Source organism: Perca flavescens, chromosome 20, assembly GCF_004354835.1.
Source record: "Perca flavescens isolate YP-PL-M2 chromosome 20, PFLA_1.0, whole genome shotgun sequence".
Classification (NCBI taxonomy): Eukaryota; Metazoa; Chordata; class Actinopteri; order Perciformes; family Percidae; genus Perca; species Perca flavescens.
In genome coordinates this window covers 20845237-20872783 of record NC_041350.1, presented here as the reverse complement: position 1 = coordinate 20872783, position 27547 = coordinate 20845237, and the positions used below count along the sequence as shown (strand labels likewise).

The 27547-nt window shown below is 42.5% G+C and overlaps 1 protein-coding gene across 1 annotated transcript in view; it reads left to right on the top strand.

Moving 5' to 3' along the window:
* The window catches only part of hs6st1a (heparan sulfate 6-O-sulfotransferase 1a), a 53107-nt gene extending 25968 nt beyond the window's left edge, over positions 1-27139 (top strand). The window contains exons 2-4 of the mRNA XM_028566159.1: positions 22353-22575; positions 23673-23921; positions 25864-27139. Coding sequence (XP_028421960.1) covers positions 22353-22575; positions 23673-23921; positions 25864-26190 — 799 coding nt within the window. The 3' untranslated portion in view covers positions 26191-27139. The remainder of the gene's footprint in view (positions 1-22352; positions 22576-23672; positions 23922-25863) is intronic.
* Positions 27140-27547: the final 408 nt, after the last annotated feature.

Here is a 27547-nt window from a genome sequence, read left to right as displayed (position 1 = left end):
AATCACAACCGTTGAGGCTTTACACGATGAGGATAACGCAGCGACGGCAAGCAGGTTTTTGTTTTACATTCAACATGACGGTCACTGAAGCACAGCAACCCGTTGATGCTGCTGTCGCTGCTGCGTCACCCGGATCGTTGGTCTGATTGGTTGAAGGACTATCCAATTGCGAGACATTTGAGCGGCGTCCGTTTGGAAATGGGCTGTGAATGAACCTTGACCAGACCCACTCTCGGTTACAACTGAGAAGGGTCTGGTTTCAACCAGGCTTGGCCTTCCTCTGCTCAAAAGAATGACAAAAGGCACACATATGGGGGTGTAGCTTCAGGTTGGGACACAGCCAAAATAAACAGCACAGAATTTCACCATCTTATACTTATCTTTCAAGTAAATCAAACAGAAATTAACCACTCTTTTCTCTTCATCTCTAGGTCTGCAGAGTAGGCATTATCATTTACTCAAGTGACGAGTTCTGTGTCGGAGAGAGGGAGATGCCCATAATGCACAAGAATAAATATTTTATTTTAAATCTGTTTTTAAGCTACGTGTTGTCTTGCTCATGCTACAGAAGTATCTAGCAGCAATGAGACACCCCCACTACTAGTCTTAAGCCGCCTACACATGATCCGTGGCAAAACCGTGAGGTCGGGCGCAGAGCAAAGAGACAAAGTGCAATGTAGGAACGTTCTGGCTTTGGTTGCACCTTGAAAGGTCAGTGACAACTAGGTCAAAGTTTAAATAATTTGAGCTTTGAGCGCAGTGCACTGCGGCAATTCCAAGCGGTGCGCGACGCGCCTAGTTGCCCATAGGAAATCAATGGAACGGCCAGCGCAGAGCGGTTTTGCCGCCTTTCATGTGTTGGCGGCTTTACAGATAAACGTACTTATTGAAGTAATAAACTTGTCTAGTGTGGAATAGCCTGTAGCAAAGCTGCAACTAACGATTATTCTCATTATTGATGAATCAGCTGATTATATTCTCAATAAACAATTGTATAAATGTCAGAAAACTGTAAAAGAAAACGTTTCCATAATAATTGTCAATAATAACTTCTGAAAGCCCAAGGTAAAGTTTTTAAATTAGATGTTTTGTCCAACCAACATCTGTTTGGCATTTGTGCTTAAAAATTGATTAATTAATGATCTAAATAGTCAATTAACATAAAAACAAATCTAGTTAGAAAGAAGTGAGTTCACCACAGCTCTGTAACCCGCTTCTCGTCTCTGCTTGAGGGTAGCGGCTCGAGGCTACATTAGCCGCTACCAGCATAACACACCTGAATCTGCAACCCAATTGTCAGTGATCGAGTTGCATTATGGGTAATGTAGGCGGCAGGTTTTGACTTTAATGTGTGGCATAAAAAAGACTATCTAGGCCTTTGCTGCATCGATTTTGATTTTCTTTTAACTGTCCATGGTGAGTCCAACAATGTCATGGAGGTGCAATGCTAAATCGATGGGGTATTCTTTTAACTATCTATTGATTGAGTAATTGGCAACATCTGTATAAAAAGAATGACCCTTATTTGTCTGTGTATACACTCAACTTGAATTACCACTTATAAAAAGGGTTAATAAATCTAGGAATTCAAATACAACAGGTAACTAATAAAGTATAAATGCCTACGGTTATAAATTATGGGAAGACTGTCTGTCTGGAATCTGGAAGTTCAATTGGAATGCTTGTGGTCATATTCCCCCAGAAAAGCAAGCATTCCCTTGGCTGAGGTGTCCCCAGCAAGGCACCCTGAGACCCTCGGCTAGATCACATTGCAAATCTAAAGGCCTTAGGCCATACCTGGCAGCCTTGGAGACAGACCTTCCAATATCTCCGAGAACTGTGAATACCATAATCACATAATGAATTCCAATGACTCAAAAGCTTCAGGCTGCATGATAGTTTAGAGCATTTTAGATTTCTCCTGCAGGGGTGATTAGTAATATGGGCATCTAGTACAGACTAGTGAGCCGGAATTCTCAGACTAAATGTCTGCTGCTAAGGCTGAGGTGTCCTTATAGCTCAGTGTTCAATTTAAATTTGCTCATGATTCTCCCCTCTATTTCCCAATTGAATCCTTGCCGACTCTCTCAGTTGCACTTTAATAAAGCAAAAATATCCTGACAAAATTAATCTTTGAACAGCTATTTCTTAATTTCCCCTCGCCAGACTGTCTGTTTCTACTTTAATACTGCTCATTAACTTTTCGTAAGACAAGATAAGGATTCAATTCATTTTGTTTTATTCAAATTAATATATGAGCTGAGCAGACTTGAGGTGAGGAATGTTTGGACTTCAGTCAGTCTGACACAAAAACGTGACTCTCTTATCTGTTATGGCCATAGCATTTATTATGTCTTTCTTTTGGTTCTATTGTTGAGTCTCTCAATATTCTTTTTGTAGACACACCAATGACACACATGCTCTTTGGCCTCTTTACCGCACATTGTGCAAACAAAATCCAGAACACTGCCTTAAAGCTGAATTTGGGACTTCTCCTCTGTGTCACCACAGTCTATGTGGAATCCCTGTAAAATCCATTATGATCATCATCATCATCATCATCATCATCATCATCACTGAAGCCCCCTGGCGCCTAGAAGATGCTATACATCACAGTCCCCCATCTATTTTTCCAGCTGGCCTTTTTCCCCTACAGGCCAGTTGCAGCCCGGTGGCTATTGATCTGCAGAGCTGCAGTCAATAGCGTCCTGTAGTTTTATATCTGTGGTCACTTCTTTTTAACCCTGTGGTCAGACCATCCACCATATAGACCTCCAGCTATCACATGTGACAGTTAGAGGAGAAATCAATTCCATCACTGGAAGATTTTTTTTCTCTGTGAATGTGTAGGAAAGGAAAAGTCTCTGACTAGAGCCTCACGACGTGAGCAATAATTGGAGATGGATGCCAGAGATTGCAGCACAGTCTGTTTTGGCGTTGATGAGAAATTCATACCTTCTTTGTTTGTTTTTGAAGCCTGAAGATCATGTGATAAGATAAAAAGTTTCAAAAAAAAAAAAAAAACATTCAGGTGAATGATTGTTTTGCCAACTGCTGTTTCCAAACGCAAGAAAGAACTAAAATATCAGCTAGAGAAACTAAATCTCTAAATCCTTCAAAGTAATACTGTATGATATGACGAGTTATGGCCTGATATTTGATATTCAACTCACCTAGAGTTTGTTTCTAATGAACATTTGTGTATGGCTCTGATGTATCTGTCTAACTTCGTTATAGATTTCTTGTGTTTTTCTTTATACTGCTGCCAAGTGCTGATTGAACATGGGAGCAGAACGCAACGGAACAGATTAGAAATCTACAGTAGGATTCTAATTCTCCTCCTCTAATGGCCTACAGTAGAGTCAGAGTAATGTGAAAAGGATTAACACTGGGATGAATGCATGAGAGGAGGGCGAGAGCCTGAGATTACAATGCAAGCTTTGTTTCTCCAACTATCGAGCCAAGGTTTCTGCAAGGATCCATTATTCTTGCTTTGATGCTGCTGTCTTAATGAAAAGTGGTTGGTGGCGATGCATTGTTTCAACAGCAAAGGGGGATATCACTGCACTGCTATTCAGCATAATTTAGCCTACCCCCCCCCCCCCGCCTTCCCATCCCACACTGCTAACTCACTCTCTGCCTGCGATGTTGTGACTCTGTGCAGTTATCTGCGGTGCTAAATCAGACTTTGACAGCAGTAGCTAAATATGGAGCTTCGTGCTCACCTCCACCTTATCAAACTTTTCGGGGTTTGCCAAGCAGAAACCACTCCAAAAGGGATGGAGACCCCTGATGAACGCCCCGGTTGCCAGGGACGATGGTTGTCGAGGGCACCGTTTGTCAGTTATATGGGCTGGTTGTCAAGGAGCAGATTGTCAGAGACTAGGGAAGTCGGGGACAATTAGAAGATTGGTGATTTATGGTGTGTGTGATAAAAACCCCAGCCGCTGACGTGTTTGGTGGGTGTCACCGTGTCTGAGCACCGCCAGCCTCAGCCGTGCATGCTTGTGTGCGCATGCAGTCGGACGCGTTGATATGTCAGAGTGTGACAGATATTCCTGGCTTGGCGCTTGCAACATCATTTCCCATCGCTCCTCTCAGCACAGATGTTCGCCCGTGCACGCCCGATCACACACCTAGCCGCACACATACACACACATAATGGGCAGCGCTCCACACGCATCCCGGCTCCAGCTGTTCCAGCAGTTAGTGGGACATGGTAGATGCCTCTATTAGAGAGCCGCAAATCCCTGCAGAGGTACAAAAAAAGAGAAAAGAGATTGAGTAAACGATGGACGAGGAATGAACAGAGAACGATGAACAATGACCCCAGTGCTGGAGGGAGGGGGGAGAGGGAGGGAGGGAGGGAGGGAGGGAGAGAGGGAGGGAGGGAGGGATCGTGCTCTGGCTCTGGTTAGTCTCACAGCAGATATTGTGGACATTTCTGCATTTCTAGCTTCAGAGATTCTTAGTGGAATCTGAGGGGGAGAGGTACACGCAGCAGGGACTTGTGGGGGGGTTTGAGGAGGGGTCTTGCAGCGGGTGATGAATGCTGGCGGAATGCTCCAGGAATGTCAGATGGGGCTTTTTAGAGGCGGCCTGCTCAACGAGGGCAGATGTGGCCTCGGGGGGGAATCACAGGATCATCATTCCACCACTGCTTACCTTTTTCTTTATACACACACACACACACACACACACACACACACACACACACACACACACACACACCATACACCATACACACATTCCAGTGGAACATTCTCCACTGTATGACCATCAAGGGGGGAAAGTTTAAAGGGGAATTTAACCCCCAGCTGGGGAGTGGTGGCTACCTCTGACCTATTACAGATGGTTTTATTTACTTTTTACAAGGATTTATGTTTGTGAGTTTGAAGCTCCTACCAGCTGCTGTTAGTAGACTGTAGGTTAAACGCTACAAAATAAAGTACAGGGTTGGTAAAATCCCTCTGTTACAGCAGCATCTCTTGGGTACATATTCTCAGCGCCAATCCGTGTCTGAACTCTAAAGAAGTCTATATGTTACTGCTTCAATCCTTTCTATGTCTTCCTTATCCCTCTGTCCTGCCATAACTCCCCTAGAGACGGGTTGTGAACTCATGAGGTTGCTGTCCAAATCATTGTGTAGGTAGACCGGCACCGCTGTCAGGCGAAACGACACGGCGTGGGCTAGATGAACAGACTTGTCCTGCAGGCTTTTGGGCGATTGGCTTTCCCTACGAGTCTCAAGGTCAATCTTTTTTCAGCACTTAATAATGTTTGCTGTTACACTGGGATGAACCAGTGTGGGTGGATTAACAGATAATAGGCAGTGGGAAGACATGGGAAAAAGACACAGTGAGCTTTCAGCACGCTGACCCAGTGTGGGAGGTATGCAGGCAGACTCTGATAAGGGCCTGACTGCTAACTGTTTCCCCCAGTTCCTTCTGAATGCTAATCAGGAAGAGCAGAAGACGGTATTGGATGGTTTCTCTTATTTCCTCTATTGAGCGTCTGCCTCTTCCCACCCTATCCATCTCCTGTCCTGTCCTGTCCTCTCATTTTGTTTTCCTCTCGTCTCTTTCCCGTTTTTTCTTTGTTGCAGACTGAGTGTGTCCCAGTCCCATGGAGGAGCTTCATTTGCATATTGTATTGTTCCCCTGGCACATGGTCTCTTCGTTTTAGCTATAATAAACTCTCTCTCTCTAGTGACCGGCACATGAACATACACACTCCAACTCTGACCCTTAGACACAATCTTCACACAGGGTCTACCCTCTTTTATTTCCCTCCGGCACCCCCTCCCACAGCATCTGATCCAAGGATTTGTTTGGGATTCACTCGGCTCACCCTGATATTCTCCCCCTTTCTGTGTGTGTGTGTGTGTGTGTGTGTGTGTGTGTGTGTGTGTGTGTGTGTGTGTGTGTGTGTGTGTGTGTGTGTGTGTGTGTGTGTGTGTGTGTGTGTGTGTGTGTGTGTGTGTGTGTGTGTGTGTGTGTGTGTGTGTGTGTGTGTGTGTGTGTGTGTGTGTGTGTGTCTTTCACCTGGCTGGGCATGTTAATTACATATCAGTCTCCACCCAAACAGTCTTTTATATCTTCCAAGGAGACACATCTTATATTGTTAGCCTTGTTGAGGGTAGGATGACACACACACACACACACTCATACTATTACGGTTATGTGATGTTATTCCATTGACTAACATCCTCTCCAAGACTTTGCTATTATGACTAAATGCCCAACCCTTTTTGCAATACAATCCAACTTTGCTATATTTTGCATAGTTTCTTCGCCATCATTTCTACTGTTAAAACACTGTACTCCTCAAAGTAATTGCTGAGATCTGGGTACATGCCAATATTGCTACAACAAAGCCTGACATGGCTACAAACAAGATCTTTCGGCTTGTCGTAGCAGGAAAGTCACAGAAGTCACAGTAAGTAATAACACTTAAAACAACTGCAATCCATTTGGGTGAGCCAGTTCCTAATATTGTAATGTGCATGCACTCTAACTGTCATGGCTTACTGGGACACTTGAAGGAACTGAGACACCAATAGTTCACCTGTGCTTTTCCTGTCAAGAACCGTGAAAATGGTCTATTAGCAGATAATCAAACAGCAGCAGGTAGAATAAATGCTGTGGTTGACTTTATTTCAATCTTTTAAGTAGGGCTGGGCAATATATCCATATTATATCAATATTGTGATATGAGACTAGATATCATCTTAGATTTTGAATGTCGTAATATCGTGGTATGCACAATGGTTCTTCTCCTGGTTTTTAAGGCTGCATTACAGTAAAGTGATGTCATTTTCTGAACTTTCCAGACTGTTGTAACTGTTTATTAACATCATTTTTATTTGTTATTTTGGGAAAAGCACCAATTGTCAACCCCACAATATCGTCGCAATATCGATATCGAGGTATTTGGTCAAAAATATTGGGATTTTTGATTTTCTCTATACCGCCGAGCCCTACTTTTAAGTGTTAACAGAGATGGTAAAGAACCATTTCCATTTGGATTCACAATTTATTGGAAATGTTTATTAGTCTCTATTGTTGACGATGCCATAACTGGTTTCGGAGTGCACTCTCTGTAAAATGGGTTATAACGGACAGTTTGGAAAGATTTAAGAAAGTTACAAAAAAGTTAACTATTTGCCTTTCTTCCAAATAAATCTGGCCAACCTTGGGGTTTGTTTAAAACCTGACTGCTTGTGGTTCTCGCCACATCTGACTTTTTTTTTCGCGTTATTGCCATGTTCCCAGATCGCAGTCCCTGCAAAACTTTTTTTTAAAATAGGTCTCTTTTAATACACTGGAAAATAGTTTTACCTTTTTTTTTTTTTTTTTTTTTTTTTTTTTTTTTTTTGCAACTGAGGCCAAATGTTCCTACACATCCGTTTGGTCTCTAGCTTTGCACTAATTTAGAGACTTCCATTACCTCACACAAACACATGCTACAGCCTTTTCCAGTCCCCTATACTCACCTGATTTGGTTCCTTTCTTAAAACAACAGTTTATTTCTGTACTGAGGACTAGTGTGTTATACATGACCATTAAAGGGAATATTTATAAACTTTATTTTAATTTGTCTTGCCTCTCTCGAAGGAGCACTCTGGCTTTGACCCCTGGCCTCAGTTTACTTTCTTTTTAGTGGATGAGATAAACATGTCAGCTGTGACGTATATTTTTTTTCCATCAGCCTTTCGCTTTCTATTTTTCCATTTCATTCGTCTTCCATTGCGAGAAAATCCCAAAGCTTGAGTTTGTGCTAGAGAAACCGCAGCCTTGTGCCAGTTTCGTTCTATAAGGCATACGAGCAGATTCCATGCCAAATCCAACCAGGTGGCACAAATTGTGAAAGGCACTGTAGATGCCGATGGAGGCTGCCAGACTCGAAATTAATTTAATGCTGATTTATTAATGTTAAAATGCTCCAAATACCGACATTTACATTTATCCTGCTTTTGAATTCTGACTAAATCATTCTGGGCGGGGTCCTCAGCTATATGCCTAATAGTTACTGACAACATCAATGGTTGTTGAAGCTGACACACACACACACACACACACACACACCCTGCATGCACCCTGTCCTCTGCTGTGTTGAATGTCGGGGTGTTGATGCTTGGTAAGTAAGAGGAGCGTTGCCAGGCAGACAGCTGCTCCGACTTCACATTCCCCAGCATGTGATCCGGGATTGGAAACTCAGGGGAGAGTCTGCTTGGGACGGACACACGCATCCACACAGTGAAAAACACATGTACTTAGAAGCACACATGCACCAGCGTACAATCACCCACCCACACGCATGTACAGGGTGAGGGCTGAAGAGCTGGAGAGGCTAGATGTCACAGGCCTCATAATAGAGGGATGCCCTCTTAAGCTGCTTCACACAAGAGACCAGAAAATCAAATTGTCATATCAATGAGCAGCTCAACCAACAACAAAAAAAAATCTTCTCTCTCCTCCTCACGTTTCTTTTTCAGCCTCTTCTTCTATCTCTCTCTCTCTCCCTTTTTCCATGCCTTTCTTGAAAAGCAGGTTTGAAGTTTTGTGGCGGACTGAGCAGGCTTTTCAATTATTTTCGGTGTCATTCGTAATGGTTTAAGAAGGAGAGAAGAAGAGAAATGAGTGAAAAGGGGGAAGAGAGAGCTGAGAGAAGAGGACATTGACACAGGCAGAGCAGAGCTGTTTGTGGCAAGCTAAATGGAGATCTAATTAAATTTTAGCTATGACCAAAGGCCAGGTTCTCTTAGTAAAAGCCCGCTTGCGTCAAATTCAAACACAGCATCTGTTTTTTTTAAATCCCTTTCTTCTTTTCAGACAAATAGGGAAACAATAAAAAGGACAGGGACTTTGCAGCCATCCCCAGTCAAACATCTCCTCTTCCTCTTTTTCTAATTTGTATTAAAAGTTTGTTTGATAAGAGCATTTCTCTGTCTTCTCCTCCACCCTCTATGTTGGATGTTGCGTGGAATGAATGGCCTTTTGAATCTCTGAATGCACAGTCAATATGCACCCAACAGATGGTGCGTGGCTCCACCGCTTTTCTTCTTCCTCTTTTTTTCACCTCCTTGTTTTTTTTCTCTCCACTAGCCAGTAACAATTTGCTGCTCCGTGCATGTTAGCTGCATGTTCTTCTTCGTTTGTTGTAGAGTTTGTTCTGCTCTCTTTCTCTCTCTGTCACAGATGTAGCCTGAAATCACGTCTGTCACACTGGCCTTAATCTCGGGGTTAGCAGCTGCCGGTTGATTGTGAGTGTGTTTGGAGCGCTGGGGTATATGTATTTGTGTGATGTAGTGTGAAAAAATCAAATAAGCAATTAAGTTCCTCTCACTGCTCTGGTCACCTGAATGTGTGAATGTTTATTGTATGTTTATTTGAAGCCATTGGTTAGTTGATAATTAAAAGAACTGTTGGACATATGTTTATTCCCCTCCTTGCCAAGAGTTAGATAAGGCGATTGATACCACCAGACTACAACCAGCGTCTGGTTAGCTTAGCTTAGCATAAAAAAAAAAAAAAAAAACTGGAAACAAGGGAAAACTGCTAGCCTGGCTCTGTCCAAAGGTAACAAATTCCACCTACCAGCACCTCCAAAGGTCACTAATAAACACTCATAAACATCATGTTTGTTCAGTCCGGGAAAAGACAATTTTAAAATTACAAGTTGCAGGTTTACGGGGGGTAATTTGCTAGACTATTTCTATTGGCTGGGAGCAATACGTTCCTGTAGTCCTTGCTGGTTGCCTAGATACCTCACAGTTTTCATCTGTGTCGAACTGTTCCTTTAGAAGAAATTGAGTCTGGTTGAACCGAGTGGAGGAAGGAGTAAATGAGGACTGAAGGAAAGATGGAAGGAAGGAAGGATTCTGCAGCCTCATTTGTCGAGGCAATGCTGGGGCAGTGAGCTTGAGTTACACCGCTAAACAATGGGCTTCTTTCACCCAAACTCACACACACAGGCTGATATGTAATTAAATTAACATGCCCAGCCAGAAGAAACACATACTGGCGAACACACGCACACACCCAACACAGAAGAAGCATTCTGTCTCGAAAAACTGTTGTTGCTCCTGTTGCACAATATTTGTGTGTGTGTGTGTGTGTGTGTGTGTGTGTGTGTGTGTGGTGTGTGTGTGTGTGTGTGTGTGTGTGTGTGTGTGTGTGTGTGTGTGTGTGTGTGTCCTTGTCACATGTATCTAGCCTGTACCGTATGATTGCATATGATAACAAAGGCTAATTTTAGCTGTGAAATCTCTCTGACATTGTATCGCTGAGTTGCGGCTGCATAACGAGAGAGAAGGCAGGAGTACAAAAACTGGGGAATGTCATCATTATTCTTTAATTCCTTGGAATTTTCGTTCCCTTTTTCCTCTGTTTCGCTCTCATGCCATTCCTCCCTCCAGGCAGTGCTCATTAGCCCCTTGGCCCTCTCTAAACAGGTGGGGCATGTTTGGCACAGCCCTCCGACATGCAGTCAGGCTTAATTGGGCTTGGAGGACCCCTTACCCAGACACACACACACATACATACATCACTCATATGCACCCCTCCCTCTTCTCCCTTCACATGTTTCCCTCCATTCTTAAAGAGCCAATTGTCCCCTTCCTATTCCCCAGGGTGAGGTTGCGGTTCCTGCACCGTAGAGTGTAAATCCGGCCCCAGGCCTGGCTGACTGACTGGCCTCCTGGCTGTCCCACCGTCTCTCCCCTCTTTTTACTTCTCTGTCAATAGATAATAACCATCACTACCCCTACAAGCTCCATTGATATGCAGACGTATCTCCCAAATCGCACCGGGCTGTTCTAGCCGCTTCTCGCTTGCTTTTTCCCTTGTTCTTTACCTCGCCTTTACTTCTCGGTCTTTTTGTTTCACTACCAATCTGGCTCTTTCCCAATTAGACTATTTGTGCTTCTTTGTGTCTCGGTTGCTTGAGAATTTTTTAATCTAACTTTTTTTTTTTTTTTTTTTTCAAGGATAGCAAGAGACCGAGTTATCCTCATGTGACTGCTGTTCTGTGTTTGTTTGTGCATCTGCTGAGCTCTCCGGGTAATTGCACAGCATCACCATACCTATCTATGTCTGTGTAATTTCAGCCACATCAGCTTGTTTTTTTCCCTTTCCTGGGCAAACACTTGACACTAGCTAGAAAGAGTGTTTTCTTAAAAAAAAAAAATCCTAGTCTAGCTTCTGCTCTTGTCTTTTCCTCTCCCTCATTCACACACGCACACGTGTATACTATTCTCTACTGCTACTGGCTCAGCAATATCTCATTATCCTGTTTATTCATACAAACAATTGGCTACTTTTTTTGCACACACACATACATACACAGATGTAGCACTGGAGTGGAAAGTCAAAGAGCAACGTATAAGAAACAAGCGTGTGTGTGTGTGTGTGTGTGTGTGTGTGTGTGTGTGTGTGTGTGTGTGTGTGTGTGTGTGTGTGTGTGTGTGTGTGTGTGTGTGTGTGTGTGTGTGTGTGTGTGTGTGTGTGTGTGATGGGGTTGCACAGGGCAGGTGGGGAGGTTTGAATATTACTGCCTTATCACTCTAATTTCACACTCTCGCCTCTAGTCACACGCACAAACACAATGCACACGCACAGAGACACCCTGTTGCCTCCGGTCCCGTATGTGACGACTGATTAAAACACACACACTCGCACACACACTAATCCCAGCCAGAGGGGAGGTTTTGTGTGTATGAGTGTGTGCGGCTGCTTCTGTAATGGGGCCACCTGTCTACTCATTAGCCTCGTTACCCAGCCTTTTAATTGCCCCCAAACTCTGCATCATGTCCCCTCCTACTCCTCCTCCTTTCTTTCTTCTTTTCTTCCTCCTTCTTCCTCACTCTTGCTGATTTCTCTTCATCGTGTTAAGTGAACTATTGGGACATATCAATAATCTGACATCATCATTATACAGCGAGGATTATGTCATGCTGAGCAGGTGTGTGTGTGTGTGCGTGTGTGCGTGTGCCCGTGTGCGTGTATTGGGATTGGGTGGGGTAATACGAGTGCAGCACATCCATATGTCAGCGTATTAGCAAAGTGATTGCTTTGACCTCAGTATCAGGAGGCATATGAATATGACGCAGGGTGGAGGGGAATTTGTGCAGGCACACACACTTTCAGCACACACACATATGCACAAACACACGCACACACTCAGGGCTATCAGGTTGATTTGTGTTACCTTGAACAACCTGAAGCTCCACCTCCATTTCTCTCATTTTCTGGCTCACATTTCCTCTCCTTTATAGCTCCATGATTATGAAAAAGGACTCTGATTACTGTATTGTTCTTACTATGGTGTCTCACTTATAATCATGACTATTTGTCTCAGCTTCAGGAAACCAAAGACGATTGTTTTATTGGATTGTTTTGCATACATTTTCCCTTTTATTTGTCTCAGAGCGGTGTTTCTTAAAGCTGCGGCGAGTCCTTTTTTTCACATTCATAGTCTTCCTGGAGTCCATATGTACAAAAATATGTTAATAATCCCTTCTTTATTACTTTAGGATGCAGCTACAATCCAAAGGCAAACTTGGCAAAGAATATGTTTGTGTTTAATATTTCAGAGATTAGGAGTAGCTAATATGGATGAAGTAAAATGGATAAATATCATATAGTAAATGTCTATATTTATGGATAAAATATTAGATGGGAGTTTATGCCTAACTCACCAAACCAATACCTGGTAAATTAATGTACTTCATCGTATTGATGCAAAATTCAGACATAAAAATCAGAAATATAAATGAACACTAAAATGATTATTCAATAAATCAATTTAAACCACAAGAATCAACAGAAATTAATAAACAACTTCTCTCAGAATCAGTCAATCATTTTAGTCATTTTTCCAATCAAATATACCAAACATTTGCTGATTCATATATATATATATATATATATATATATATATATATATATATATATATATATATATATATATATATATATATATATATATATATATATCAGTTTATAGTCAAAACAATGTAACAATCAGCAGATTAATCAATCGATAATCAAAATAATCGTTAATTGCCACCCCAGATCAAATATTAGACAGGAATGTCTGTTTTCCCCCAATCCAGCAAATTCAAGTACTTTATCACATTGATGCTGAAATGGAAATAAAAAATCCAATAGAAATCCATTATTGACACAAAGCAATCCTGTTCATTATTGGCCTAATACATTCAGCGGAAGATAGGAACCATGGTATGAATACAATCGCTAAACAAAAATGAAATGAATGAAAATTGTTAATTATTACTTATGTTGTCGTATCACCCAATACTGTTAGGGATACATTACTTTAAATGGTGAAAGCATTAAAAATAATCTGTTATTACTTGTGCAGCGCTTTCGTCTTCCACCCGTCTCCCTCTCCCCAAATCCATCTTATTTTCTACACATCTCTCCCTCCCTCTCCCTCTGTGTCAGACAGCTCTCTGGGCTGTTGCCAGTCAAGTTACATGTGAGAACAGGCGGCGGTACATTCCTGAACATAGCTTTGCACTCAGGGGATTCCCTTCTCTCTCTCTCTCTCTCTCTCTCTCTCTCTCTCCCCCCCCCCCCCCTCCCTCTGCCCCCTCTTTGTTTTGTCCATTCCTGTACTGTAACGTCCAACTCGGGCAGTGGGCTACACTTCCATCCGAGGCATTCTTCTCCTTGTTTGCTTCTTTTCTTTGTCTGGTAATCAAGGAAAGGATGTAGGTTTAGTTTGTGCTGACATTCAGCAAGCCCTGTCTCATTTTGCAGTTTGGGTTGAAGAAAACATACTTTACACAGCCACCATAAGAAGGCTCGTCTTTGGGTCTTAAGCAGAGTTAAAGAAATACTTGACTTGATACTCTTTAAATCCAAACCTGACCCGATTTAGTTTCCAAACATTCTCTTGTTCCAGCCTCTCAAATGTGAGAAATTGCTGCCTCTCATAGTCTTATATGATAGTGAGCTAAATATATTAAGGTTTTTGACTCTTGAACAAAACAAGACATTTAAAGATATGAAGTTGGGCTTAAGGAAATTGTGATTGTAAACTGGTGTTTTATAGACCCAACAATAAATTGATTAATCAAGACTAATCTGTAGATTGATCAATGTATGAAATGTTATTTGCAGCCATATGTAAATCCTAATCTCCCCACAATGCTGTTTGAGTCCATAAAGCAGGATTCCTTCTTTAAATAGACTGGAACAGCCTGTATCCGTGAATACATTATTTACAGATGTGACATTTCACAGCAACAAGAGCAACATGTTGGCCGTTGCTTTTTATAATCTGTATCTGCTGACTGACTGTTGAAATGACTGGCAGCAACTCATGGTTATTTTCATTATTGATTAATATGTCATCACTTTGTCCCAAAATGCCCATTACGTTTTTTGTGAACCCAAATGGACATCTTCATGTTGCTTGTATAGTCCAAAACCCAAAGTTGTTGTATGCTTGTCTTCAGAGTTGAAATTCTTTTAACATAAAGTCAACATTCCCAGACTTCTTTAGTTCAATCAATAATAAAAAATAAAAAAAATCATTAGTTGCAGCACTAGTTGTAATCGCTATATATGATTTTATTTCATTATTAAAAACTAGACTTGGTCCACTTGTCCCAGTCCCATGTCTCGGCCACATCAACACACAGCATATCAAATTGCATCCAAAAGTCTGCAAATCTGAGTGGATGTTATGATATGTATAAAATGTGGACACTTGCAATGGAAAATATTCCGAAACCATGACTTCTTGGCACAATCTGTTTTCTCTTTTCTGAGAGAGAACAAAGCATTTCCACAACTTTTCTCATATTGAACCACAATCTCCTGGATGTGTGCTTCACTCCGGTGTGGCCCCTCTGTGTCCCCTCTTTCCAACAGTCACCACTGTCTTCTCTGTTACTCTCTGTTTTCTCACTTTGTCTCTCGTACGTTGAAGTCTTTAAAGTCCAAACTACCAACGCAGGCTGTCTGAATCCTAAGGCTGTTATTGATCGACTAACAAAGAACAGAGAGAGAGAGAGAGAGAGAGAGAGAGAGAGAGAGAGAGAGAGAGAGAGAGAGAGAGAGAGAGAGAGAGAGAGAGAGAGAGAGAGAGAGAGAGAGAGAGAGAGAGAGAGAGAGAGAGAGAGAGAGAGAGAGAGAGAGAGAGAGAGAGAGAGAGACTCAAGAGCTTGTCTGAACCGGAGGGTCTATTTCTGTCTATCTCAATGTGTCATTATTGGACAGAAGACGCACCAGACACACGGGATGAGATGACGAACAGTGAGCGGAGGACAGGAGTAGGAGGGAGGGCGAAGGGTGAAGTATAGTCTCGGGAGGTTACCGTTGATTTGGTGCTGCAGACGAGGCATTGTGTGTGTGTTCGTGTGTGTGTGTGTGTGTGTGTGTGTGTTCGTGGGGTCCAAAAACCGGGAGTCCAGTATATTTGTGGGGCCAAGATGCTGGACGTTTAAAGGGCTGTTTGAGGGTTAAGACTTGGTTGTAGGATTAGGTATAGAATTAGGTTATGGTTAGGGTAAGGGTTAAGGTTAGGCATTTAGTTGTGATGGTTAGGGTAAGGGGCTAGGGAATGCATTATGTCAATTACAGGTCCCCACAAAGATAGTGCCACAAACATGTATGTGTGTGTGTTCAAACAACTGTCCAAATAATGGCGTGTGTGCAGCAAAGAGGAAACCAGAAGGACTCAGTGGAAGTCTACTGAGATTCAACTCCTGACATGTTGTTGCTCCTCACTCTCCCTTCTCTAAATACACACACACAGACACACTCCGACATGGTTGATATCATCTGCATTTAAAGCCAGCACATTCCACAGGAGCATTCCTCTGAAAGCAAAGGGAGTGGAGGCACACAGGCCAGGGCTTCCAGGGCTTTTCCTTGAGGTTAAACTACACTGAGAGAAACTCCCAGAGATGATGCTCGAGTTAGGTCTGAAATAGATTTCATCAAATCTCATTTAAATTCTGCGTATCGATTCTGATGCGTATTCAATCTTGGATTTTGATTCACACCATATTATGTCATTTTCAGTCGAAACGGTTGCTAGGACCAGTTACCTCGACGTTTTTCACATTGATAAAAGAAACTGTAGATTTAAGAGTTACTATTTCTGTAAGTTGACCTAACAACAACCCTTTACAGCTGCGTCAATCACATCTTCGCTTGTCTTGTCATTTTTTCTATTTTGGGTGTTTTTAGCGAGGTAGATTACATCCTCGTCACAAATTTTTGTGACTGGTCGACCGTTTCTTCAAACGGTGAAAGCAGCCACCAATGGACCCAAAACCTGCCCAATTTCATTGCTGAACACATCAAAGAGTTTGGCATGCTGCAGATAAGTGCCTAAACTACAGCTATACTTTTCACTGCTTTCTGTCTGTCTGTCTGTCTTTTGTGAAGCCCGACACCACTTTTCAGCTCTACCTCCAGAAGACCATTGTGACAAACACCATACGCGGCAATAAGACAGAGGGCAATAGGTCCAAACTTTGTTTGCAGGAATCAACATGTAACATTATGTATGCTTGACCTGATTCAACCCAGGCGTGGATGCCAGGTCAAGCCCTACATCAACATGTAAACATCAAAAATAACATAAAACTCATCAATAGGGTGCAAACAAATAAAGAGATAGGAGCATCAAGTACCGATCCAATACCAGTGTGTCATATATTTTATTATGTTTTAACAACTGTATACTACTATCCCTGTATGGATGTGATATTATTTCTATCTTTGTTGTCGGTCTGGCTCAGGTTAAACTCTTTGTGAAACTTAAACAAACACAATCAATTAGGGCTGTCCTCGACTAAAGATATTCCAAGTCGACTAACACTTATAGGATTTTGTCGACTAATCGATTAGTTGATTTAATTGACAAAGCTGTGCGCTTTGAGAGGTGGTTAAGACTATATAAAAGCACAATATAAATGTAGTAAATTAACCAACTGTAAAACTGAGTTTCTCCTGCAAAAGCACCACTTTAAATCTTGTGTTTACCATAAATGTGCTCAGAAGTTTCCTGAAATAAATAATTAAGCATGAATAAGCATAAAAAATGACTAATCGACTAAAGAAATCTTAGTCGACTAAGACCAAAACGACCGATTAGTCGACTAATCGACTAAGAGGTGGCAGCCCTACAATCTATGAATGCCATAGAACTTTCTTTTATTCTCCAGTTTGACAGTCAGTTATAACAGAAAAAAACATGAATAAACTACTTTAACGTAGATTTTCTTTAGGGCTTTATTACGTGGTATCGGATCGGTGCATAAACTCCAGTACTTCCTGATACCTATACCAGCGTTTTAGGCAGTATCGGACCATCTCTAGTTAAAACTAATGATTATTTTCATAATTGATTAGTCTGCCATTTGTTTTCCTATTAATCATTTAACCATTAAGTCTGTTTTGTCCATAAATGGTAAAAAAAAAACTATTTCTCTAAGCCCAAGATGAAATCATTAAACTGCTTATTGTCCAACTCCGACAGACGACAAAATCCACAGATATTCAGTTTATAATGATATGAAACGGAGAGAGGCAGCAAATTATCACATTTAAAAAGAAATAAAATTACTTTACAAATCCTCTCGTCTTATGAATTTATACAAACTGGTTGTCTATATACCCAACACTAACCCAAACCCCATCAGAAAGAAGTGAAATCTGACATCCTGCCACTTACCTTAAATCTTTCTCTGTCTGTGTTTGAATTTGATTCAGTTATCTGTTCTGCTAAACGTGGTTTAATTCTGGCACGCTTTGCTAGCTCTGTGGACCTGTGTCTGTTTGAACTTGCACTTCTTCAGATCTCCTTACGTCTTTGGCCTCATTTATTTTTTCTTCTTCTTTTTACTCGTAAGCTGTTTGAGTTAATTCTGGTCCATTTTTGGAGGTGGAAAAGAGCTGTGTTGTTGAGTGGATCTGGTTTCAACAAACGATCCGTGAACTATTAATAAATCGCGGCTGCTCTACACAGTGAGACGCTGTTGGTGTCATCGTGTTTGTGTGTCTGGGTGCGTAAATCATACTATGAACCATAACCTTATATTTAAATAAGACTTCTAAACTTTGTCACACTCCCTTGAGAGAGAAAAAAAAGAGAAAAAAAAAGACTTTGTATCTCTTGTGTATTGCAGCCGCAAGCCACCTCCAGTATTTCTTGTTGCTTCCCTGTCATGTAAAGAAAGCTTCCAGAAACACTTAATTTGCATGAAACCTAAACTAAAAATGGTAACCCAAGCATGTGAAATTGTAGGTCTAACCCTAATTAATCCTTCTCCTGTTTTTAACCTTTTCAACAACATTAACGAAAACTATTTCAAGCTTACCATTCCTCAACATGCGGTGCGCCCTCCAGGACATAACACAAGGCTTCTGGTTTGAGACTTTATTAAAACCAACTCCTAGAAGGAAGAACACATTGTAATCAGGCAGAGAAACACCTACAGGGTGTAGGGCGAGAATAAGAGGTGGGCTGAAAGAAGAGAGGCATCAGAAAGGGAAAGATTTAAACAGAAAGGGAAGCGAGGTTAACGAGAGAAGGTGGTTGTAGAAGTGGTGATTTGTGACCCACAGGAAACATTTACCCCATCCTCTGAGGGACACTAACAGGCCCAGGCGCTGTGTGTTTCCTCTTGATAATGCTCAGCAAGCTCACATGTACTCACTTGTGCACTCGGCCAACATGGCTTTTTTGAGTGCCGAAACTGGTCATTTTTGGGTTGAAGCTGCTGATGTTTATTCCGTTATCCTTAAAGTTGAAACGTTTTCACACCAAAAATGGTGAAGAATTACAAGTATTCTGTGTTTACTTTGGTGATTGTACTCTTGGCAAGGTGAAAAAGCCTTACGAGTGTCTCATTCTCACTTATTTACAGTGTGTGTAAACACACAAATGTGCGCGGGAGATGGTAGAGATACTGAGAAAGGATGGCTAAAAGTCAGGAAGCCCTCTAAAAAAATGTGAGCGAAATAGAGAATGAATAATAGCCTTATGTTTTTTTTCTTCCTTTTTTTTTCTTGCTTTCTTTGTCTGCAAAACAGCTAGTCCACTCCATCCTGCTCTTACAGCCTCAATTTTGAGTTCAGTTCTAGTGATCGGGATAAAAGAGTGAGAGATAAAAGATAAAACCGTCCTTGTTCAGCCTGAATCCCACAGTGGTCCAGATAATAGCTTCATCATACATCTCCCTGCCACACTTTTGTATCCGCATACTCTAAACACCACCGATCTAAATCTCTGATATGTTTGACATCTGCTAAATGCAGTTTTGAGTGTTTTCATGAGGGTGTTAGAGGTGTATTCTTCTATTTGATAACAAAAGGCATACAGGACAAATGTTGTGAAAAATGTATTCCACGTAGTCTGCAAGTCAAGCTCTCAGACTGCAAATTCCTGCACTCAGCCGGAGGATGATGTGCTAAAAACTCGACGGTGAGAGATTGAGTGCCGCGTATTAGCTTTGAAGTTAATTTGACAAGTGCACGTATGCTTCAACTATAAGCAATATCACCTGTGAATAAAAGAAGGGCTGTCGCCTCAGAGTGTGTGTGTGTGTGTGTGTGTGTGTGTGTGTGTGTGTGTGTGTGTGTGTGTGTGTGTGTGTGTGTGTGTGTGTGTGTGTGTGTGTGTGTGTGTGTGTGTGTGTGTGTGTGTGTGTGTGTGTGTGTGTGTGTGTGTGTGTGTGTGTGTGTGTGTGTGTGTGTGTGTGTGTGTGTAAACATCATTACCTAGGGATCGGAGTACACGGCCAGACATCATTAGGTTTTAAGGCAAAAAGTCTCCACGGCACCAGTTTTACATACCTGACCCAACAGACACAACAGGCAGGCAGGCCGTTTAAGATCATTTATTTGGGTTTGTGTGTGTGTGTGTTTGCATGCATTTTATTTATTTATTTTCCCTGGTAATATGCCTGAGCCTTCATTATAGCTGGAGCCATAACTTTGATAAATCACTTGGGCTCGGGGCCCTCGCTGCTTTCACAGTATTAGAAAACTAATTGAAATTCTCTTCCGCCCTCTCTCTCACTCTTTTTCTCCCCGTTTCCCCTCTCTCTCTCACTCACTCACTCACTCACTCACTCACTCACTCACACTCTCTCTCTCTCTCTCTCTCTCTCTCTCTCTCTGTTTTTCATTCTCTCCCTCGTTCTCTCCTCCCGTCTCTGTTGCGAGGGCCGAGCGGTACCCTGTTTTTTCAGTAGAATAAAAGCCAAGAGGGGGAAAATGTCATCACTGATTTAATAGGCGTAGTCTTACTCCGAAACACACACAGTAGGCTCACACACACACACACACACACACACACACACACACACCCCCTCTCACACACTGCACTCTGGGGAGCGTTAGGAATCCTGATAATGTCATCATAGGAATCTCCATAATGTACCCCAGTCTCCTGCGGGCTCCAGTTTTACTGTGCCGCTCCCTTCCTCTGCTTTTGATTAGATCAGGGATGAGATTTTAGGTTTAGGTTGATGGGATTTAGAGTTTAGATACTTGTTTCTATGGCCGTGATCCCCCCGCTGTCCCGGGATTGAGGGTCTGTTTGGTCCGTTGCCTGGGATCTCCCAGCTGCCACTGGATTTAGGGTTTAGTCGTTTCATTGTCCACGATCCCCCTGCTGCTACTAGATTTGTTTCATTTGCAGGGATCTCTCCATGCTGCAGCTAAATTCAGGGTGCGTGTGTTTTGTTGCGCAGTATCTCCCAGATGAAATTTAGTTTTGGGGTTGGTTTGTTTTATTGTCCAGGATCTGCTTGCCACTGCTGGATTTAGAGTTTGGTTGTTTTTATTGTACATCTCTCAGCTGTTGCTAGATTTAGGGTTTAGTTGTTTTGTTGTCCAGGAACTCCCTGTTGGCCACTGACTGAATTTCATGGGGGGGGGGTTAGCCACTTCTTTTAAATATCCAGACACTGCTGCTGTTTGTGTGACACTTGGGGCTTTGTATTCACCCAGCAACCCCTCCTCTCTCACTAGGCGAGCTTTGTAGTTTGAAGCCAAAGACTTAGCGATGGAAGCAGAGACTCTGTGTGTGTGTGTATGTGTGTGTATATGTGAGGCGGCTTTTTGTAGACCGGGCGATTTCGTGGAGTCCTGTCAGCACACAAAATTCACTCTGCAAACATTCCTCCGACGTGATGCAAGCCCCGGAGAGGAGGGCAGCGTGTGTGCCTGTGTGTATTTTTCAACCAGCGGCGTGTGTCTGTTGCCCAGACAAATCCATACCATCGCTGCCAGACACACCGCAGGCACGTAGCCACACATGCACACAAGTTGCATGTGTGCGTGGTTAATGAGGATGTGTTGATTGATTAGACTGAGTTAATTAGCTGGAGTGTGAAGGCCTAGAAAGGTCTCTGCTCTGGTGGGAGTGTCCCCTCTGGAGGGACATTGAACTGTGCTGTGCACCATTACGTTACACACACACACACACACACACACACACACACACACACACACACACACACACACACACACATCACCGTCCCATCCATATCTCAGATGCGGGATGAGTCATCTCTCAGAGGCAGACCTAATACTTGGTGCGAGAGGAAGGATGCGCGCCTGTGTGTGTGTGTGTGTGTGTCCGAGTCTGAGACATAAGGATGTTTGCGCCGTGGAGATGTGTGTTGCAGAGTGAGATGTGCTTGTGCCAGCAATTTCTTTTCCTGCACGGTGGGGCCCGAACACTGACCTGATGCCTCTGCCTGACGTATCAACTCTCTCCCTCACCTCCTCCGCCCCCTCATTTGTAGTTTGACTTTCTATCAGCTGACCAGATTTCCTTTGTGCACCACAGAACTGCTTCTAGTAAATGCAAATGATATGGTATTAAGTTTGCTAACCTCCGTCTGTAGCCTTCCTCCTACTGAGTGGAACTGCTGCAGTAAAGCATTGTAAACAGTGCCACCACATGGTCAACTGGGGAATTACACATGATGCAGTGTTTTGGAAAGAATTGTCACTGCACTTTCAGCTTTTAACTGTATGTGTGTAACTCTATCTATGTTTCATTTGTTCTGAACAATCAAGAAATTACTTGTTCCCAAAGAAAAACAAAAAGCATTTTTTTTTTATTTCTGTTTGCTTACATTCATTATTGATTGATCACGCTTATTTCAAAGCCAAATTTCTGTGCATGTAAGGCAATCATTTGTTAATGTAAATCTTCTCTTTCTCCTTTTTGTTTTACCTCTCTATTCCTACTCTTCTCTCTACTTCCCCTTCTCTACTTCTTTCTTTTGCCTCTTTCCCTCCTTTTTTTTTTTTTTTTTTTTTTTTTTTTTTTTGTACTCCCAACAGGAAGTTCTACTACATCACTCTGCTAAGGGACCCGGTGTCTCGATACCTCAGCGAGTGGCGGCACGTGCAGCGGGGAGCCACGTGGAAAACCTCCCTGCACATGTGCGATGGACGGACCCCTACGCCCGAGGAGCTGCCCTCGTGCTACGAGGGCTCCGACTGGTCAGGGTGCACCCTGCAGCAGTTCATGGACTGCCCTTACAACCTGGCCAACAACAGACAGGTACAGAGAAAAAGCTTTCAATATAATGAAGGCCAATACAAGCACACTAGTACAGTGGCTATGCTGCATAACAATATAAACTGCACACTATAAGCTTCAAAAGATGGGATATGTTGCAGGGTTGTCACATTACAGCAGCAACTGTTCTTAGGCTTTATGCTGCCATGTGTCGTCACTAGCTAGCTAACCTGCATCTCTGAACCTGACCCGACTTCTCTTGTGTCTGTTTTGTTTAGTTAACCTTAATGACATTGCCAAGCCTATTTATACCAATACAGGGAATAGAGCTCTGCAGATAAAAATACATTAAATTCTCTGGTAAGCTCATGCATGTATTTCAACTTCTAAATCAACCAAATGTTATTGATTTTCTAAACAAAAAGAGTCAAAGGAGAAATTTGGATCTGTTTTTTTTTATTTATTTGATTGCGTACATTCAGACCTTATAAATGAAAGGTATAAGATTAGTTGCACACATGTAAGCGTGTCCACTCTCTCTCTTTCTCACACACACACACACACACACACACACACACACACACACACACACACACACACACACACAGGAGTAAGGAGTTTGCCTGCCGGCCATAAGCACCTCAAATTCACACCTTATTTTCTGATGGCTTTCTTCAGTCTTCCACCTAAACGTGTTGGCCAGCTTATCTCACCTGAGCCTGAGGCATGTCTTTTATAAATGTGAAACACACACACACACACACACACACACACACACACACACACACTGAGGTATTCTGGTGTACTCTTGTGAATCCAAATCAGTATACAGTTCCTGCTCCTGCACTGTAACACAACCGCTCCAGAATGCACTCAGTGATGAAGTGTGTGAATGTCTCATTTTGGAACAAATTCACCAGAATTGAAAACTCCACATTTCCTGTTTTTTCTTGTAAAACTAAAGCTGAAGTAAAAACTCACCTGAACGTTTGCTCTATAATCGTTTCATTTGAGCCTTTCTGGCACTGAGGTTTAAACGCTAAGTCCTTGATTAAAAGGTGGCTTCTTTACAGTTGTCATTCACACAAACATCCACTGATTCCTCTAACCTCCTTCACTTCCTGTTCCTCTGTCTACAGGTTCGTATGTTGGCGGACCTGAGCCTCGTCGGCTGCTACAACATGTCCACGGTTCCAGAGAAGAAAAGGGCCCAGCTCCTCCTGGAGTCCGCCAAGAAGAACCTTCGAGACATGGCCTTCTTTGGTCTGACAGAGTACCAGAGGAAAACCCAGTTCCTGTTTGAACGAACCTTCAGGTTGCGCTTCATCAGGCCTTTCATGCAGTACAACAGCACCCGAGCTGCGGGGGTGGACTTGGACAACGCTACGGTTAGTGCTCAGTCATCTTGGTGGTGTTAGAGAGTAGTCCTCCCCCTGAAGCGCTTTGAGTGTCTATTATAAAGCGCTATATAAATGGAATGAATGAATTGATGAATAAATCTTTTGTAGATTTAGCTATGTAGGCAGGAAGGACACATTGAACAGAAAATGTCAGAGAAGAAGAGACATAGAAGAAAGTCAGTGGAGGACAGTAACTAAGTACATATACTCAAATACTGTACTAAAGTACAATTTGGGGGTACTTGGAAAAGAAGTGGAAAATAATCTGAGGAAAGAAAACTAGAAACAGAGAGGAAACACTGATCTTATATTGCTGTGAAATGAGATGGGATGACTGTCCCCGTTTAAAAATAAATAAATAAATAAATAAAATAAAAAACAGCAGTTTCAAACAGGCTCTTCACACTTTGATTGGTCCAGTGTGGGAGTTCTTAGGCTCAGAAATATCCTCCAGTACACAGCAGACTGGTGATTTATACATCAAAACAAGCTAGGAGGATAGAAAATAAAATATGCCCTTCTGACAGAGGCTGTGGAAAGGTGGGCCGATTATCACTAAAATGAGAAAATATCACGTCGTGAAAGTCTGACAGGTGGGGGAAGCTGTGTGTGCCAGTTTGAGTGAAAAGTTGTTTTTAAAAGTAGCTTTCGAATTAACTCCTTCCAAAGGCACGGCGTGAAATTGTGACAGTATTTAATTATTTCTAAAAAGTCAAATAATTACATCAGCAGGCGATGAGATAACATATTTACTTTACACTCCCCTGCAAAGCTGCTGAAAAGCCCATTTTATACCTTTTTGTGGCGTCAAGATCCCAGTGAGTCATTTTTAATTGAAACTGGTGTCTAAATTAAGTGACGACTGCTCTCGGATACGGGACGTTTTAGTGACGACTTAAGCTCAGCTTCATCTTCCTGGCTTTGCGCCGCTGTCCCCTACGCTGCCGATCAAACGCATCTAATTTCCGAAACACTGATGCAGCGCGTCGCTTGGCTCTGTTGTCGCACACATTGTTCACAAATGATATCCAGCACTCCATCAGAGATTTCAAAGGGATTCTCTTAATTAAACACATTTCCCCCACCTCCATGTTGAATCCACACAGCAGATGATACACGCAATAATAAAGCCAGCTGCAGTGCACAACCAAACATCAAACGCGTTTCTGTTATCTTGCTCCACATTGCCAACACACATTTTCTTTCTTTGTTCTCTCTCATGTTAGAAGTCCTATAAAGCTTTTGTACAAATGTCATGTAATGGGGCGTTTCCACCGCAGGAACTTGAACCCAGGGGGCCAAAACCCTTTTTGAGGAATTCAGGATCTTTACGTGTTTCCATATATAATAGTTCCAGGTTACAAAAAGTCCCCGCTCTGGGAGTAGTATTTTCTAAGGCCACGTTCAGATCGACTGCCAGTCCAGCTATTGCTCCGGCAAACAAAATGCAGGAAAGTTGATGAAATGCTTTTACTCCTGCTTTCAAAAGTAGGACCAAATATGTGTCCCTGGCCAGGTTGGATAGGTTTTCTACTCTTGAGATGATTAATAAATACGGCCCCAGATTGTCTGCTGTGGAGACAGGCGTTCTGGAGTTTTCAGTTTCCATTTCCAACTCTGCGTGTCTCCTTTTTTCATTTATTTATTAAATCCACTCAAACATTAAAGTCACGTCACAATTAATACAAAGAACAACGCATGAAAATTGTCTCAAAGGCCGCCATTAATTTATAAACCATCATCGGTCCAGAGTTTAGTTCCTCAGTTTTGCTTCCATAGATCCTGCAACTATTTGGTCACAAATGGCCAAAACTCAGCTTTCTTTATACTCTTTCATTAAACTGTTCTTCCTGTCTTCCTTTCTGTCTCCTCCATTCTTCTCTGCCTCTGAGCTAAGTTAATCATTTCGTCTTCTCCCTCCTCCTGTTAGGTCCAGCGTATAGAGGAGCTGAATGAGCTGGACATGGAGCTGTACGACTACGCCAGGGATCTGTTCCAGCAGCGCTACCAGTACACCAGGCAGCAGGAGAGGCGGCAGCAGCGCATTAAGAACCACTTGCAGCAGAGCCACCAGGGCCTGGGCCTGGGCGTCAACCTGTGGCCCTCCCATGGCCGGCAGAGCTCGGTGTTGACACTGGAGGACGGAGAAGGGGAGAGGGAGGAGCGGGAGGAGGGTGAGGAGGGAGGCAGAACGGAGGAGGCGGGCAGCAGGCTTCCCACTGAGGACTACATGAACCAGATCATCAACCGCTGGTAGCAGCAGAATGAGAAATAACACACAGACGTGCATCTGTAATGTGAAAAGTACACAAACACACACACACACACACACACACACACACACACACACACACACACACACACACACACACACACACACACACACACACACAGAGAGAGAGTGGCGCCTGCATCAACAGACCCAAATGACTGACAGGATGACTTGACTGGAGAGCGGGCTGCGTGAATGAGAGTCACAGTGGTTGTTATGGAGACCTGGGCTTGGTCGATTGCATCAGCTCTCATTATTGAGGTTTGCCCAGTTGTTATTAGCACCCGCTTGCCCTCTCCCCCCTCTGAGGTTCTCTGTCTCTCCTGTCATCATTACTGACTGAGCAGAAGAGAGATATTTTTAAGACTTGCTGATAACAGAGTATCATCCATCTCTCCCGCCTCCCCTCCTCCTCCTTCTACTCTATTCCTTTCGTTCTCTGTGGCCTCATATGGAGCATGAGAAAAAAAAATTAAGTCTGTGAATTCCCGCTAACTCTTGCTAAAGGAGCAGTCTACTTCCTGGATGCTCCAATTTTCAAAAGAACTGGGAAAGCTATAAAAGTGTGCTAATGGCTGAGCTGAACAAAGGAAACGGTGGGAGTACATGAGAGACTGAACTCGAAAGAAGTGAAGAAAAGTTGGACTGAGTTGTGTAATAAAGCTTTCTGCTTAAAAAAAAAAGAAAAAAAATCAGCCATTTCACCCATGAACCCGCTTTGGTCATGAAATAATGACATTTCATTCTCATTTTAGGATGATTCATTTATATTTCCTTTTTGTTTATGCTTTTTTTAAAGCAAAATTGTAATAACACTGAGACCAATGTTGCTGCCTAAAGAAAAGTGATTCCTTTATTTCTTTATTTTTATTGGTTTTATAAGTCAAAGCTAATGGATCGGATTGATGTACAATGGACCATAGCCATTACTGAAGCCTTGCATCTTGGGGGTGGGGGGGATGTGGCCTTTTTCTCGGTTTCTCTGTTCAAGGTTTCCAAAGCTCCTGTCGCTTAACAAGTTCATTATTTCTCCTTTTCTCTCCTTGTTTTTGTGTGTCTCAGTCCTGCAGAGAATGACACCCAATTACAGGGTTGAATCTTACATAGGTGCGAAGAAATCAAAGGCAGGGAGAGGAGGGAGAGTCTGCTGCAGTTTGTTGCCAGGAACCGTGCTGTGTGAAGCGGCAAGCGCTTCGGAAACCTTAACTCAGAAAAATGCATGAGATGGGAGTTGTGGAACTACTGGTCACCATGGCAATGTGAGCCCTTAATGTAGTGGGTGGCATTTTCACTTTCTCTTTTTTTTTTTTTTTTTTTTTTTTTTTTTTTTCCCTTAGTATAA